The 18537-nt window shown below is 34.4% G+C and overlaps 2 protein-coding genes across 3 annotated transcripts in view; one reads left to right on the top strand and one right to left on the bottom strand.

Moving 5' to 3' along the window:
- The window catches only part of LOC109053914 (disintegrin and metalloproteinase domain-containing protein 9), a 1168157-nt gene that overhangs the window by 479788 nt on the left and 669832 nt on the right, over positions 1-18537 (top strand). The gene's annotated exons all lie outside the window — the stretch shown is intronic.
- On the bottom strand, positions 11795-13994 carry npm2a (nucleophosmin/nucleoplasmin, 2a). Its single transcript, XM_019065036.2, has 5 exons — positions 13628-13994; positions 13458-13540; positions 12740-12850; positions 12557-12650; positions 11795-12164 (listed from the first exon to the last, which is right to left on the bottom strand). Exons 1-5 carry the CDS (start codon positions 13737-13739, stop codon positions 12106-12108), a joined length of 459 nt encoding a protein of 152 aa, XP_018920581.2. The 5' UTR covers positions 13740-13994; the 3' UTR covers positions 11795-12105.

The following is an 18537-nucleotide window of genomic DNA, read 5'->3' as shown; positions in this document are numbered from 1 at the left end:
ACAATGCCCGGTTTCTGGATATGACTGGATATGTACAGTATATGTGCTGCAGTGCTTCATGATAGAAGTTATTTTTCTGCTCCACTGGAGATCGTTGTGTCAGAATTTGTAAGTATAGCTATATAAATATATATTATGTATAAAAAAGAAATAATATACTGTAACTTTTAACAGAGCTCTTGGATATAGTGCAAAAAACCTGTATGTGACCCACGTACAGAGAGTTTAATTTTGCACAGGGCAACCTAATTATCAAGTCAATGAGACGGAGAAAGGGGTCTTCCACAGATTAACAGTCCAAACAGATAAACACAAATAAATCAAATAATCCAAAATACATACTGTAGTACCAATTCGGACAACGCATAACAAGACATGTAGAGACACTTCAACATACCATTTCTAATTAGTCTGGAAGCTAAGAAACCACTGAGCATCAGAACCCACTAATATCACCATATGGTTTGTTAAATTCCTTCAGTAATCCTTTTGATTAAAGCAATCTAGAAGCTCCCTAACTGCAGAAGTATTCCAAGTGCTCTAATTTTCTAGCTGTTCGATTTGACTGGTGAGCATTTGTTGCACATGTGAAGACTGAATTGTCACAGAAGCTCTTCACCAGTGTAAAAGCTTACCTTAAATAGCTATAAAAGAACTGCCAGCCATTATGCATGTCAGTACAAGTGAGTCAGATCCGACAGCTGATTGAATATTTGAACAAAATGACTTTTGAAAGTTAACAGAGCCAGCCAACATTTCTGCTAATAGACTGATGAGAGACATGTTTTTGCTTCACTCACTGTATGTCTGTTCTACTTCCCTCGGTGTCACAAATGTAGGCCTATCTGTCTAATAAACACACATTGAGAAAACAGCAGTTAAGGAAGCAGCTGATCATAGCGATATGGATGTTTGCACAAGCTCTGCTCTTCGGCACTCCAGTCATGTCATGCAAGCAGCGTTACAGTATTAAACATGAAAAACCAGTGTCAGTAGTTATGTTTTCATCACCCTGTTTTTATGTGCATTTTGAAATATTGCATCAGAAATGTGTGACGCCAAATTTGAAAAAAAAATAAATAAAAAAATAAAAAATAAAAAAAAGATTTTATGCTTGCTTGAGGTGATTTTGACTTTGAAAAGGGTTAATGCAAATAAGCCTGGCTGCAGAACCGAGCATCCATTAACAAAAAATTTTAATTACTGTACGTATTTTGGATTTTTGTTTACCTGTTTGTACTGGTCCCTTGCTCTGTCACATTGACTTAGTTTACTGGATTGGCCTTTACAAAATTACACTCTTTGCATATGAATCACGAACAGAGTCCCAAATGAGTTTTGTCATACTATGTTAGAGCTGGGTTAAAGACCACAGAGCAGACAACTCTGGGATCTGGATTCAATCTTTGACTAAACCTCATGCAGCTTTACTTTAATTGCTGGTGAATCACAAGATAGTATTTGTAAATGTCACATTGTAATATTCTGTCAGTCAAAATGAGTTGTGAATGACATTTTATTTTGACTTCTGTAGGTTGCTGGGTTTTATAAATGTATGTTTATTTCAAATAAATGCAAATTTTTCATCAATGTTTCTTGAGCATCAAATCAGCATATTATAATGATTTCTGAAGAATAAGTTGCCATCACAGGTAATACATTACATTTTAAAATATATTAAAATACAAAACTTTCTTACACAAAGCTATCATATGCTTCAAAAGACTTGGGGACTGTTTTTTAAGCTTGAAAGCCACAGTCCACAGTTATTAGAATTGAATGGCAAAGAGCCATCAGCACAATATTCAAAATATCTCCTTTTGTGTTCCATGAAGAAAGAAACTCATAGAGGTTTGAAACTATATAAACGACATAAGGGTGTGTAAATGATGACAGAATATTTAATTTTGGGCAAACTATCACTGTTATATCAATGAAAGGTTTTTCACACTAATATTTCTTGCTGTTGAATCATCTTATGAATAAAGTTCTGCACTTGCAATTCCACTGAATAATTCAATATGTTTTCAGAATGCTCTTTACAATACCTGGAAAATCTTGACAGATCTGTGACAAGTCACTGATGAAGCGTGTCCAAACAGAGGAAACAATACTCATCCAGAACAGAGGTCAGCTCAAAACATCAACCGAATCTCATCAAAGTGTTACAAAAAAAGCTGCTATGCTTCTCTTGAACAATGAAGGAGACGCATTGTGTTTTTATATATATGACATATGACATGAGCATATTACCTCTCCACTTTCTCCTTTGCTCGAGACATGGAAACAAAGGTTGAAATGTGTATATTTCTGCCCCGGTTTTCAAAGAGTACACTTCCATGATAGTAGAGTATTTCTCTGATCTTCTAAGCACCTAACCATGTCGCTCTGAACTTATATCTCAGTCTGGAGAAAAAATTATTGACATGCCTGAAGGTCAAAGTAGTGGCCCCTCCATCGATTTCCATCACGTTTATTTTGTTGACCAGAAAAAAGCAAAGGAGATGTTCATGATATTTCAAGTTGTTGAATTTAATACCAGTTTTTTGTTAACATAACAATGAAGTCATGCATGATGCAAATAACATTTCGTAGCTTACTGCTAAAAGTCAAAACATTTTAAATCTGTACTTAACCTCAGAGCTAACTCAACATAAAAAATGAGGTGTTGAAGTCTGATTTTAATGTAGTCTTTATACAGCGTATGCCATTATTAAGACTTAAAATTCAAGTTGGTGTCTTCCCTGAATAAGGTCAGTTTACCTCAGTTCACTCAGAGCACAAATCACTCGCCGCAAAGGCCCAGAGCTGCTGAACTGTAGAACTCTTAAAGCACCGTTCAGCCAATTGAAAAATTAAAGATCATAATGAACTGCAATATAACGTGAAATATTAGAACAAAAGTGTTTTTGATTCAGGAAACCAAAGCACTTATGTTTCTCACACTGGATTTTGAATGCTAATGATATGGTTAACCAGAAAAAGATTGGTTTTCACTTGTCAAAAGTCATCAACCGAGGAAAGTAAAGCCTATGTGGATGAAATGGCTGTCAGAACTGCAGTGACTGTTGGGCTTCAGACGTATTTGAATTGTATTGAACTGTTACTGTGTGGGCGGCTTGATGCTGCTGTCCTTGCTGTCACTTACATAGAAAGCAGTAAATTATCAGTGGAGAACAAACGCATGAGACTGTTAAAGGCAAGACTATTAGACATGACTAATGGGTTGTAAGAAGGCACAAAGGTGTATTGATATCTTAAAAATATGCTCAGGTAATGTCCTTGGATTAATGTTAAATGTTTTGAAATCCATAAGGGGTGTACGAGAAGTTGTGTTTGTCCCAGTTGGAATTGTTTTGATCAGTTTCAGTTTTGTCCTAGAGTACAATAGATTGTCTGTCACTTTTAACGTGGAAGTCATCTTGTTCTGTCACGATTTGTCACCTAGATATAGCCTCTGAAACAGCTTTGCTGTGCTGTGGCCATGTTGTTTTCAACTTTAGAGAACAATAATAAGAAATAACATCGTAAGTATTTGTACACCGTGACACTGGACACTTTTCAAGGACGTTGGACATTTTTAGCATCCTGGGAATTTTTTATTATACATGAATAAAACAGACTATTTACTTTTATTACCCAGTGGTACTACAAAAGGAAAATGTTCTTGTGTGGTCACAAGACCATTTATTAAGTACTGAGTTTCTTTAAATTAATAAATACAATTCACAATTAAAAGGTTTATGACAATGCCAGGTTTATTAGAAAGCTGTACTAGGAACAAGACAGAGCAGAGGTGAAATGCAAAGAACACACAGTACAGACATTAAATGAGCATTTTAATCATGTCAAAAATTATAAATGAAAGTGACGTGACATACAGTCAAGTTTGGTGACCCAGTAAGTAAGTAATATCTAAATTTTAACCCAGTTACAAATGGTAAACACACCATAAAGGCCAAAATTGTGAGAGAAAAATTGAGCGCAGAGAAGTTCAAGCCCCAGAGACACATAGTGATGAACAGGCCAGGCGTCTTGCTCAAGAGAACCACTACACAGGCCTTGGGTAGCCATCAAGAAGAATGGAAATAACTGGCACTTCTAATCGAGAGAAAGAGACAGAATGGGATTGAAAGACTGACTTATGCTTAACAGGTGCTTCATTCAAGGAACCATCATATATCAAATGCTACTCACCCACTCTGTGGCTATTACTGGTAAAAGCTTGAACTATGCTATAAACTAATCATGAGATCAAAACCATTAATGGTCAGTCTATTAGGGTTCTACAGGGCTAAAAGCACACCAGGGTAATAGGCAAATTTGATTTTTATTCTCCTCTAAACCATTAGATGGCACAAAAACTTGCAGCACTTTCATGAACATCTGCGTTTTTGGCTGATCCTAGGTGCTTGTGATCCTTGACGCTTGTGGGCAGCTATGCAAAGTAGATTCTGTGCTATAATTTGATCTAATATTTGAATATGTTTTGAGAAAAAAAAAGTTAATGATTTTTTTATTAAATACAAGAAGAAATTATTGAAAAAAAATTATCTCTATTAAAAATTTCACCCAAATTCTATTATGGTTATTAATTAATTAATTATTTTTAAATACCTGAAGAATGTGTGAAAGTATGGTAGTTGGGGTAAAAGGTGTCCCTAAAGGCACAATAACTGACACAATAAATAATATCCATTATATTATATAAAAATATTGTTACTACTCAAAAGCCTTTTTCTATTTGTTTTCAGAACATATTTTAATAACACTATATTTCTTTGAACCTTTGCTGATTGATTTGAGCATGTAATAACTTAGATACTTTAAAAAAATACTTCAGCCAGACACAAGTATTTGCATCAATACTGCCTTTTGCCCCCTCACCATCTCATACATATAAAAAAAATAAAAAAACACTTTCATGATTTATCTTCTAACAAAATGTGTTGCTTCATAAATGTTCAATAAAAAAATATAGATATTTTTTTCTGCCGTCATGCATCTTTCCTAAAGTGTGTGTGCCTTTAGCAGCGTTACCCAGTTCATCTGATTTATTAACCATAACTATTTGTTTACTTGTTTTAACAAGAGTGCACAGAGACTTTGAATTATGGATAGGAAAACATTAAAGAAAGTGTGACGTTTAGTGAGATGTTTAGTGAAGCTGAAGTATAATTGATCTTACCCTGAAGGGTCTAACTGGCCTTACACACCTGATAACGATTGCTATGAATTATAGAACTCTCTAACTCTACCCAGTTGGGAAAGACGTCAGTTTTTAAGTTCAATTTCATGTTTGTGAGATCGTACCACCATGAACTCAGACACACATTTCCAATCCTCCTGAGAAAGTTCAGCACCAGTGGGACGGTGGCCTGAAGCAAACAGGGCCACCAAACATCGTTCTGGAGCATTTTCCAAGTCATGCACCATGTTTTCCACACACACTCCATTGGATTCCGCATCCCAGTATGGATAATGTTGCATATCCTCAATCCCAGCTGCCTTAAAGGTGCCTACCAGCGAGTCTTCAAGAAACAATAGAGAAATGAATTTGTTACAACTGCATATTTAAAAGTTTATGTTCAGGTATGGTCTATAATTACTCGCAAGGGTTGCACCAGCTCTTCGTAAGTTCTTACTTAAATTGGAATGGAAAGTCCACACTACAGGCCCAATAACTACTAGCTAGTTTGAAACTAACTTTGTACTTTATCGGCAGCACCATTTCTTTTCAAGGCCTTCTAATATGTGAGCCAAAGTTGTTGAACTGCTGTGGATTTCAGTTTATCCATGATTCTAATCTAAACTCATGCAAATAATGTTTTCATTGAAATTTGATACTACTTAATCATGAAAAACATAGGTATTTTTATATGAAAAAATCACATTTAGGAACTGTACCTGAAATGACCAAGTAAATAAATACTTATGCAAAAACATAATTAATTATATTTATTTATTTTTATGATTGATTTTATTTGACATGCAAAACCTATTCACACAAAAGCATGCTTTTTAGTTCGGGCTTGTGTTGAAGAGCCACTAACAAAATAATTTATTCACATAATATTTTCTCTCTTAAAGTGTAAATGGAATCATTATCATATGTGCAAAGGACTGAAGTCAGTCAGGTAGAACAAGAGCTTATTGATACAATTCAATCAATCTGTTATTTTATTGCAACCATTACTACTCTTGGTTGGAGACTTAGATGACTACGTTTCATCTAAGTTTAACGGTACAATGAAAACATATTTAGAAGTGCGTAAGTTGTAGCCCAACACCAGAAATGTGTTAATATTATGCAATATGCTTAAAACAAAAATTTGATGAAAGTAGCCTTTTTGTTTTTACTATAATTACTCCTGATACACTTTAAATTAAAACATCAATAAATTATTAGTGTCCACAGCGATGTCAAGAAAATATTTTTGGAGGTGCACCTGTAGCAGTCCATTCATGCAGAACACATTTTTGCATTTAAAAATGCGAGATCTACAGATTTGTATTTTTTATTTTTTAAGTCGGAATATCTAGTTCAGGCATAAAACTCTAGAATTCAGGTGCTTTTCATGCAGTCTGCTGTCAACCACATCATTTACTACATGGCACAAGCTGATTGGCTGATGAGATTGCTTGCTTAACATTTAAATGGTCTGGTTCAGTGGTCGCTGTAAGCTGCAGTGCAGTTTCTCTAAAACCCTCCACCTCCACCAGCTCCTCCTGCCTATCAGCATGATTTACATGGTAGCTGTACATGCTAACAGCAAGTCTGTGTATCTACTGTCAGTAGCAAATATTCGCTCTACAGCAGCAGTGTGCGTAGCAGATCTGAAATGCGTTTCCCAAAAACATTATTAGCTAACAATGGTCGCAAGTCCCATTGAACTCCATTCGGACTTGACTGACAGACTGGCATGACAGAGCAAGCTTCATGCTTTCTAACCTTACCTCACTTTAATGTTGCAATTACTCTGCTCATTATACATACAAAATATAAGCAGTTTATAGCAAGTAGTTCCATATTAATAACTGTGACCACAAAGTTTACAATGTCTACCACTGTAACATGTTTACATCTGCCAATGTCTGTATACAGTGTGTGCATATATACAGTCATGGCCAAAAGTTTTGAGAATTACATAAATATTGGAAATTGGAAAAGTTGCTGCTTAAGTTTTTATAATAGCAATTTGCATATACTCCAGAATGTTATGAAGAGTGACCAGATGAATTGCATAGTCCTTCTTTGCCATGAAAATTAACTTAATCCCAAAAAAAACCTTTCCACTGCATTTCATTGCTGTCATTAAAGGACCTGCTGAGATCATTTCAGTAATCATCTTGTTAACTCAGGTGAGAATGTTGACGAGCACAAGGCTGGAGATCATTATGTCAGGCTGATTGGGTTAGAATGGAAGACTTGACATGTTAAAAGGAGGGTGATGCTTGAAATCATTGTTCTTCCATTGTTAACCATGGTGACCTGCAAAGAAAAACGCGTGCAGCCATCATTGCGTTGCATAAAAATGGCTTCACAGGCAAGGATATTGTGGCTACTAAGATTGCACCTAAATCAACAATTTATAGGTTCATCAAGAACTTCAAGCAAAGAGGTTCAATTCTTGTAAAGAAGGCTTCAGGGCGTCCAAGAAAGTCCAGCAAGCGCCAGGATCGTCTCCTAAAGAGGATTCAGCTGCGGGATCGGAGTGCCACCAGTGCAGAGCTTGCTCAGGAATGGCAGCAGGCAGGTGTGAGCGCATCTGCACACACAGTGAGGTGAAAACTTTTGGAAGATGGCCTGGTGTCAAGAAGGGCAGCAAAGAAGCCACTTCTCTCCAAAAAAAACATCAGGGACAGATTGATCTTCTGCAGAAAGTATAGTGAATGGACTGCTGAGGACTGGGGCAAAGTCATATTCTCCGATGAAGCCCCTTTCCGATTGTTTGGGGGCATCTGGAAAAAGGCTTGTCCGGAGAAGAAAAGGTGAGCGCTACCATCAGTCCTGTGTCATGCCAACAGTAAAGCATCCTGACACCATTCATGTGTGGGGTTGCTTCTCATCCAAGGTAGTAGGCTCACTCACAATTCTGCCCAAAAACACAGCCATGAATAAAGAATGGTACCAAAACACCCTCCAATAGCAACTTCTTCCAACAACCCAACAACAGTTTGGTGAAGAACAATGCATTTTCCAGCACGATGGAGCACCGTGCCATAAGTCAAAAGTGATAACTAAGTGGCTCGGGGACCAGAATGTTGAAATTTTAGGTCCATGGCCTGGAAACTCCCCAGATCTTAATCCCATTGAGAACTTGTGATCAGTCCTCAAGAGGCGGGTGGACAAACAAAAACCCACTAATTCTGACAAACTCCAAGAAGTTATTATGAAAGAATGGGTTGCTATCAGTCAGGATTTGGCCCAGAAGTTGATTGAGAGCATGCCCAGTCGAATTGCAGAGGTCCTGAAAAAGAAGGGCCAACACTGCAAATACTGACTCTTTGCATAAATGTCATGTAATTGTCTATAAAAGCCTTTGAAACGTATGAAGTGCTTGTAATTATATTTCAGTACATCACAGAAACAACTGAAACAAAGATCTAAAAGCAGCAAACTTTTTGAAAACTAATATTTATGTAATTCTCAAAACTTTTGGCCACGACTGTACTTAGAGAGAGAGAGAATATCTTGTAATACATATGCATAACCATACATCATGCATATATTACTTTTGCCCGTTGCACAACTCTGTATAAATATTGGATTGATTTTAATGTACTGTAAGTGTGCACCAAATATACATTCCAATAGGAATATACAAGTATCAGATTGGGACTCGGTATCGGCAAATACTCAATATTCAATGACTCGGATCGGAACGGGGGCAAAAAAAACCTGAGTGGGACATCGTATATAAAAAAATCAAGTCTTCCAGTTGATTAAAACTGTAGAGCGTGGAATTAGAAACGCAAAGGCCATGGGTTCAATTCCCATGATGTGTATCTTAAATGCACTATAAGTTGCTTTGGATAAATACATAAATGTACTGTAAATCATGCATAAATTTTTAATAATCAGATACACAGTGCTTCAGAAGTTGCATTTAAAATGAACTCTGCTCAAACGTCTGAGCTTGTGGGCACATATCCCCTCCTCTGAACTGGACATGCCCCCAATCCTGCCTGTGTGTGAAAAACAGACTTGCCATAATAAGACACCTGAGCTTGTTTGTCTATTACAAGTTTTGACAGTTCTGGGGGACAATCGTGGAGAAACTTTCTCTGACAAAGACGAAATGTTGAATTTATTTATAAAAGAAAACGAGTCACAATTTTTGTTTTATAGGTTTAACAATCTTAATTACCCCCTGGGGTACACATGACCCCTGGAAATCATTGCTCGTTTAATTTGTGTGGATATGATTGTTCCACCTGGTTGAAAAGCTTAAGGATGAAGGAAATGTGAAGGCTGGGGTTTGTGTCAGGTCTTTAATTGTTTTAACCGGACTATTAAAACTTAAGAGTTAAGGCCAGTTCACACCAACAGTAATTACATGTATAAAGATAACGATAAAGACAGAGTTCTAAAAAACGTTCTCAATATTAAAGAATAGCAGAGTCCACACCACAGCTATAACGATAAAGACACAGAGAAACAATATTGTTGGAATCCCTTTCAAAACATTTTTTTTTTCTTGCTATAACAAGCTCGAGAATTTAAAGCAGCAGACGAGCGTGCGCTTACAGATGATATCTTTTGCTGGTGTGGACGCTAATATCCTTATCTTTATAGTTATCGTTCTTGGTGTGAACAGGCCTTTAATCAGTTTAATAACGTTAAAGTGATTAGTGGTGGTTAGTTTTTATTCAGCACCAGTATGTTTAATTACTGATGTGTGTGACTTACCCATTTGCATCACATTATCTCCGTAGTTCAATAATCAAAAGCTATATGTGGTTTACAGCTTGCACTGACATTTCCAGATAGCGTTGAAGGCAACCGGCTTTACACCATCTGCAAACAAACCACACAGTGGTTATGTACTAAGCCTCTCATGCACTATCAGTGTATTCAGCTGTGGATCACAGTCAGGACTGGGGAATAACATGAGCTTTCAACAATTGTGGGAATAAATTTTATAGAAAGATGGTCTACAGTGTGACGTCATTTACTGAAAACAATTACAAGGATGTCACCCTGCTTTCCATAATGGCAGGGCTATCTTTGCCCAATGCAAGTTCAGTTGCCTTTCTGGTGAATTCTGGGATCCCAAGGATGGGTGGGTACTCTGGGGTTAGAGTCAGGTCTGTGGCAATTTGCTGCTCGTACAAGAGGAAACCATGCGGTGTGTCTATGCTCTCCAATATACTCTAGAAAGATAGAAATGTAAATTTGATTATAAACAGGCAATGCTGTGTGTCTTTTCTGCTTATCAAAGCTGCATTTATTTGATCAAAAATACAGTACAAACAGTAATATTGTGAAATCTTATTACAATTTATACTAATGGTTTTCTGTTTGAATAAATTTTGTAATATAATTTATTCCTGTGATGCAAAGCTGAATTTCAGCATCAATTACTCCAGTCTTCAGTGTCACATGATCCTCCAGAAATCATTCTAATGATTTGCTGCTCAAAAAAACAAAACAAAAAAACAACCTTTCTTATTTTTATTAATGTTCCAAACAGTTGTGCTGGTTAATATTTTGAGGTAAGTTTGGGGTAAGATTTATTATTATCATAAAGTTTCAAAACATTACATTAATGAAAAGTGACAGCAGACATTTATAAAAATTCAAATTCAATATTTTAATTTCAAATAAATACTGTGAATTTTGTTCAATATTTTAAACAATAATCCTGACAAAAATGTATGCCCATTTTCACAAATACATTAAGCATCAGAATTATTTCCAAAATTGATTAAAAAAAATATATACTAAAAAAAGACCATACAAAATTCCTCAAAAAACACAGTGATACTAAAGACCAGAGTAATAGCAGATGAAAAAAAAGCTTCTTATTTTATTTAATGATTAAAAATAAATAAATAAATAATAATACAAAATATTCCAGACTTTTAACTTGTAGTGTAAATAGACTTGTCATTTTTTAATGGTTTAATATTCCTGGAGAATAGATTTTGCAAAAAAAAAAAAAAAAAAAAAAAAAAAAAAAAAAAAAAAAACAAACAAGAAAAGCTATTGTTTGTAAAAAAAAAATAAAAATAAATAAATAAAGTACAGTATGTGGTATTTGGCAACTCATGCAGACTGCCTCATCAATATGTTTGGTGTGCGTTCCTGTATTTCTAACATGTTATGAGTAACATACATTAGCATGTTAATGACCTTAAGAATCTAACACACAGGCTAAAATTCAAGTTTGGTTTCAGTTCCCTTCAATATTCACTTTATCCGTCAACATTACAAGCTTTAAACTCTCTTCAGGCAGTAAAATCACTCACCCCTCCCTGCCAGATTCACTTTATCGGGGTGCGTGTCTAGCTTGAAATCCTCTAGAAGCTTCATTTCAGATGACATGAACACTGCGCCATCAATCACAAAGAGAGCAGACATCTTGTGCTGTTGCACTGACTTCTTTTCTCACTGTAAACAGCAGTCATTCTGCAGCTCTAGGTCAGTGACAACCGCAAGGGTCTGATTACTGTCTGTTGCTTAGATGCGTGACTGTTTCCTAGCAACAGCGCATATAAACTCTAAGCTAGAATTCAAAATAAGAAATCATAAAATGAAAATGCTAACAAAAGTAGGATTCACAAATACTTTACCATCAGTATATACTTTATTTCTCACTTCAAGTCAAATGCATGTTTTATTAAACATTTTGTACAAATAGGTATGCATCTCGGTCTACATGTAAAGAAAAATAGGCTACAGCCGATAAAATTGTGTGGTATTATTTACACTGAGACTCGTATTTTATTACTCTGTCTTTCATTAGCATTAAAACACTTTAAGTAATAGTTTTTTAATGTTGACAAACACTGTGATGCTTCAGTAAGAAATACTGGCACAATCACTGTCCCAGACCCATTATGGTTCAAATGGTCAAAATAAGCTTTCATCACTGGCATTTAATCATCTTCATCATCCTCCTCCTCCTCCTCCCCCTCAGTCATTTCAATGGGATTCACTGCCAAAAAAAAAAAAAAAAAAAAAGAGCCAGAAATGATTTTTAGCAATAGCATGATTGAGCACCATTTAAAATACAAAAATGAAATGCAACTTGGATTTATTCTTTAAATATTAAAATACTACTGTTTACATACATGGGGGTCATGGACGATTTCTGGAAATTACAATATCCAAGTCAACAATTTTTCATTTCAATATTTCTAAATTTATCTGACAGTTTTTTTTTTGCTAACTGAAAATCAATATTAGTGGCGGTTTTATTTGTTTTCATGGTATTAAAGAAATGTATACAATAAACTTTTCACACTTGTGAATAAGCAAGGAGCTAAAATAGTGAGTTTTGCCCAACACTAAAAAACACAAAATAAGTATTCCAATGCAAGCTCTTACATGTTATATGCTGAGCAGAGATGAACACCGGTCCTTTACCCGAGCACAGTTTAAAGGTGACGGGGGGAATAAGCTCCAAACCGGGAAAACTGATCTGCAACATATATGACAGTATATCCAGTCTTCTGTATGATAAGCAGTTTCTGAAAACTTTCAATCAAACTATCAGCCACAGTAATTCACCATTGGCATACAGTGGCGGAGGGTGGCAATGGGCAACGGTTTGGAAGCTCCGACACCATCACAGACGGCCACTATATGCATCTCGTCTCCTGCCTCCTCACTAAGACATATCTGTGAAATTAGAAATCAGGCCATTTTACTGTAATGACAAACCGGTTGAAGACTATGGATGTAGGTTATCAGGCTCACTCATAGACTTTAATAGATCATTCAAAAAAATAAAAAATAAAATAAAAAAATTTACTCACCTTCATGAACCAAAATGTAAATGACCCATAAACACAAAAGGTGAACTTCACCAATATCCTGGCCAGTTTTTTATAATGAGAATGTGTACTACAAAATGATAAACACATTGATGCATTACAGTTTTTAACCACTTCTGCGCATTATTTCAAGCCTTGACTAAATGAATGACTGAATAAATGACTGAATGAATGACCTTTGCATGTTGATGAGCAATGTTCGATTCATGAATGAAAAGAATTGACTGAGAAGAATAAATAAATCAAAATAACAAACATAATCTTCTTTCACAAATCCGGTACTCGAGTTCAAATCATTAATGAATAACGATTAACAGTTCACTGGAGGAAAAGCTGAATAACATACGCCAAAAAGTGAGAGAGAAAAAAGTCATTTTGTAACGACATAAAGGTGAGTAAATATGAACACCTTCCATGTTGGGATGGACTATCAAGGCCCAAATCTAGGTTACCGTTTTGATGAAAAACTGGTTCTCCAGAAGGTCATTTTCTGCTTGAAAGACCGCTGTGGTCTCAGAGCCACTGAGCACACAACCTTTCAGGAAAGAAAGAGCAAGTAAAAGTGACTAAAACAATTCAAGCAATTGCAAAGGCTCGTCTTTCAGGACAGAAATGATCTTACCCCAGTGAACACATGCTCTGTCAGACACAGATGATGAGCTGGATAATTCAGACAGACTGATTGAATCTACAGAATCATTTTCGATAAAATAGCTTTTCATTTCAGAGAACATGATCGCTGTTGAGGTGAAACGGCGTGAGAAGAGAATCGTTCTGCACCTTTCACAAACTAGTAAGCTCGGACCCAATCGTAAATGTTTGTTTACAAAGCGGCGTTTACTATTCCTTTGCCTTATAAAATAATCAGCAATTGTGTAGGCAAGATCAATATATCAGCTACCTGCGGCAAGGATTGAACAGTAATATAAACTGTGCCATTCACATGGACGCACACCTGTAAATAGCGAGGAAAAACACTGCACGCAGAGATAGCTGATAAATTGGATCGGTTGATGATGAACTTCAGGTGTTTTTCCTGAGCGCGTGACGCGCTTCATCAGACACTAGAGGGCGCGCCAGGACTTCATGTTTGTTGCCTGAGGAAACCTCATCCTACAGCCAAATACTTCATTTTTAAATAACTTTATTATATATATATATATATATATATATATATATATATATATATATATATATATATATATATATATTTTTTATATATATATATATTTATATGCGGGTTTATTTATTTATTTATTGTCGAGATGTATTTATTTCATGAAGCAGTCTGACGCTTTTATCATTTCGGTATTTAATGGATTAATTAATGGGGTGGCAGGTATGTGCTTTATGTTTATACTCTTTTTGTTGCCAAATTATTCTCTCATTTATTAATTTATATATATATATATATATATATATATATATATATATATATATATATATATATATATATATATATATATATATATATATATATATATATATATATTGCCTGAAGCTTTAACATTTGGCCTTAAACAGCATGTCATAACACGTGTCAGTTTTAATCAAGTATATGCATATAAAACAATCAAAAAACACATAGAGCCTTTGAAGGCTAAAATACTGTTTAAAATGTGTGATTTTATTTTATAAACTACTATAACAGCTAATTACTTTTTCTGTAATCCAGTCCCCTACCCCCAGTAATCTCTCTCTTTCTGTTTGTAGGTTGACATTAGTATCTTTAGTTTTGGTCAAGGTTTAAATCATAATCTTTCAGATCAAGTATCAGTCTAGGGGTCAGAGGGTGTGATTCACGATGAGAGATTATTATCACTCTAAAAATTACCGACTTAAAATGAAACTATTGTCTTCTGATTCACATGTCAAACAGTTATGCACTGACTTAATGCTCCTTGTTTTTCCACAGTCCCTTGCTAGATCTTTACTTTTATACACTGGCTCACTATGGCAGTGTAGTATTTCATAGACTCTCTTTTTTCTTCTTTAGTTAAAATAAAATAAAAAAAATGCTCATTAATTGAGTAAAATAGAGAAAGTAGCATGTCACTCAGGTGTTATATTATTATTATTAACAACAATTGCATATACATTAATAAATATTAGCATAATTTATTCCTTTGATGCAAAGCTGAATTTTCTGCATCATTACTCCAGTCTTTAGTATCACATGATTCTTCAGAAATTATTCTAATATGCTGATGATAAAACCATGATCGAAAGCATGATTTTCTTCAGGATTCTTTGACGAAGAGCAAGTTTAAAAGAACAGCATTTATTTAAAATAGAAATCTTTGTTAAATTTAATAATAATAATAAGTCTTACCCCAAACTTTTGAACAGTAGTGTGTCTCTTTAGAAAAATGTGTGGATGGATTTGTCATCAGGGTTTTACTTTATCTTTTCACTATGTGATCTGTGTGACTATTTGTGTATCACTGAAGGGGGAAAAAGACTTCTGACCTTTAGTTAACCTGTTAGGATTTTTATTGTGCCTCACTGAAAATCTTGTACACATTGTTTTGGCAGGTGAGTCAGACTGTTGGCTGAGATGCTTATCAGATGCCTAACTAATCTGTCCTGCTCTATGACATTTTTACCTCTTCTTTTCTGAGGAATTTTCCACATTCTGTTTTTAGTACGTCCCAAAAGAGCAACCCGCTTACTTCACACTCATGTTACTCTCGTTATCTCCGGTGCCCCTGTAATCTTGGCATCAGCACCCTGCCCAGACCTGCAGTTTATTTGAGGAACACACAAACGCATAAACGAGCACAGCATTATTTAGAATTATGGAGGAAATAGGACTTAAGTTGCTCAGATACTCGTGTATAATGGAGTTGTTTGGGTTGATACTATTTTAAGTCAATGAAGTGAAATATTCAGGTATTTCAGAATTTAGATGCTTAAACTGGGTTAAGCCCATGAATACAATCAAACACATATAACACCCAAAACAATCAAAATTAAAAAAATATAAAAAAATATAATTAAGCTACAATTAATAAAACTATTATTAATAATAAAAACATATATATATATATATATACACATAAAAATATATATATATATATATATATATGGTGTATATTAATTGTTCACGGCAGCAAGATTAATGAGCCAAAAAGAATGCAGGTCACATCTCTGTTTATCAGTTTGCACTGGCTACCAAAAGCTGCTTACATAAAAATCAAGGCATTAATGTTTGCCTACAAAACTACCACTGGCTCTGCACCCCTTTACCTAAATTCATTACTTCAGACTTATGTGCCTCTAGAAGCCTTCACTCTTCAAATGAACGTCGCTTTATTGTGCATCCCAAAGAGGCACAAAATCACTTTCACTGACTTTTACATTACATGTTCCCTCCTGGTGGAATGACCTGCCCAACTCAATCCGAGCAGCTGAGTCCTTAGCCATCTTCAAGAATCAGCTAAAAACACATCTCTTCCATCTTTATTTGACCCTCTAACTTTAATTCTATTCTTCAAAAAACTTGTCCCTTTTACACTTTTGCACTCTATTCATTTACTAAAAACTTGTCCCTTTTACACTATTTATACTCTATTATATTATATATAACTGCTTGTTTTATATATTATATCTAACTAGCTTATTTGGTCTAATTCTTTCTCTAATTTTAATATACAATTTTATTCTATTTCTTTCTTTTTATTTATTATACAATTAACAAAAGCAAACAAAAAAAGGCCTCTAACACTAGCCTTTTCTTTTATTTTTCTTTTCTGTCTCATTTTTATTTATTATATAATTAAAAATAAACCTTGCTATGGCTACGTGTACTGCGTTAGGCTAACTGAGACTTCTTATAGCACTTGCATATCGTTGCTTTTTTGTTGATTTTGATTACTTCCATTGTCCTCATTTTTAAAAATATATATATAATTTTAAGCTTCATTACTCTTAAGAGTTTCTTCTTATATAATTATTATATCTTATATAATTCCCTGCATCATCTAAATTTGTTTAGAAGATGTTATTTTTTTATATTTAACTTATATAAATGTTATTAATAATATATAAAAAAAAAATATTTATTAATATTATTTTTTTTAAATGTTATTTATATTTTAGAAAAAAATATGTTTTATTATTATTTTTATTATTGTTATTATATAGGCATAATTCTGTGCACCATCTAAAATCTTATTTTAAAAAAAAAATCCTAAAACATTTTTAAGCTTCATTACTATTAGTAATTTCTTCTTTTTCGTCTTCTTCTTCTTGGTCTTTTTCTTCTTCTATAATTCCCTGCACCATCTAAATTGTTCTATTAAAAATACATAAAAATGTTTAGATTATTTTAAAATAAATTATTAATATTTTTTTTAATATTAAATTATTATTATTTATTTAGTTTTGATAGTGACTTTAAAACTCTTTTATTTTAATAATGGTTATTATAAAGAACCACTCAAATTAAAAAATTATTTCCTTACTTTAAACAAATATCTTAACACTACTTTGAAACCTTTATTAGAATTATGATAGTGCTGTATCTTCATTTAAGTTAAAGCACATCTGTAACTGTTTGGTTGTGCACATTGATACCCTTTAGTTGCATCTTGAATCCCCTTCATTCCACCATTTATTTGTTTTAGAGATTCTGAGCCACTCCGTCCCTCTTCAGCCCTGATCTGATATACCTCTTTAGGAAAACTCATCTTCCCTCCTGACATGATGCTGTTTATTATGGCTTTGAGCAGCATGGGAGGTTTGGAGATCAGTATCTGCTGAGATGATTTTTTTTTTCTGTACTTAGTGCAGGTCATTGACCGAGAGGAGATGCAGAGCTGGTGCTAAAGTATCGTCAAATACCCGGTGCCAGTCTAAATGCCAGTTTTGACGTTTTTCCTTGTATAAATGCTGCAAGGTTATTGTTTTGCCTTGCTCTGTATCCACATGTTTTGGCCGTTAGCTCATCTTGTACTGTGAATGAGGGTTCTCCTTTAATTGTTTCCAGCCAGTAGAGCTGGAGAGATAAGGGTGTTGTTACATCCTGGTTTGCTGCATTCACCAAATGAGCTGGTAAACAAATGCTCATGCACGCATACCCTATATCTGTCTGCTGAGCTGTAAATACTCAGTCATTGTTTGTTTATTTTACTCTGAGTATATAGACTTATACTGATGTCTAGTGGTGTGGATGCACAATAGCTCAAGTTATGATTGGATTTGACAAAATAAAGTGCGTTGGCTAGTTTTGTGATCTCAACCTGTCACTACATGTTAAAAGAAAACTGCTTTATTTTAGGCAAAAACACTTTAGCATAATTATAACCCAATTATAAATATACTTTAAAAGAATGTATTGTGTGTGGAAACTAAATGTAAAGTATTCAGACACTTAACTGAATGTTAATTACAATTAAATGAATATCATTATAGTTTAAAATTATATTTAATGCCATTAGTTAAACTTCTGTTTTCTTTAAAATATGCCATATGTAATGACAAGCATTTATGGTAAACTAAAATATGCGTTAATGTAATTTCTATCGAACC

This window comes from Cyprinus carpio, chromosome B8 (genome assembly GCF_018340385.1).
Source record: "Cyprinus carpio isolate SPL01 chromosome B8, ASM1834038v1, whole genome shotgun sequence".
NCBI classification, from domain to species: domain Eukaryota; kingdom Metazoa; phylum Chordata; class Actinopteri; order Cypriniformes; family Cyprinidae; genus Cyprinus; species Cyprinus carpio.
Note: the sequence above shows the minus strand (reverse complement) of the source record. Positions and strands in the feature narration are given on the sequence as shown.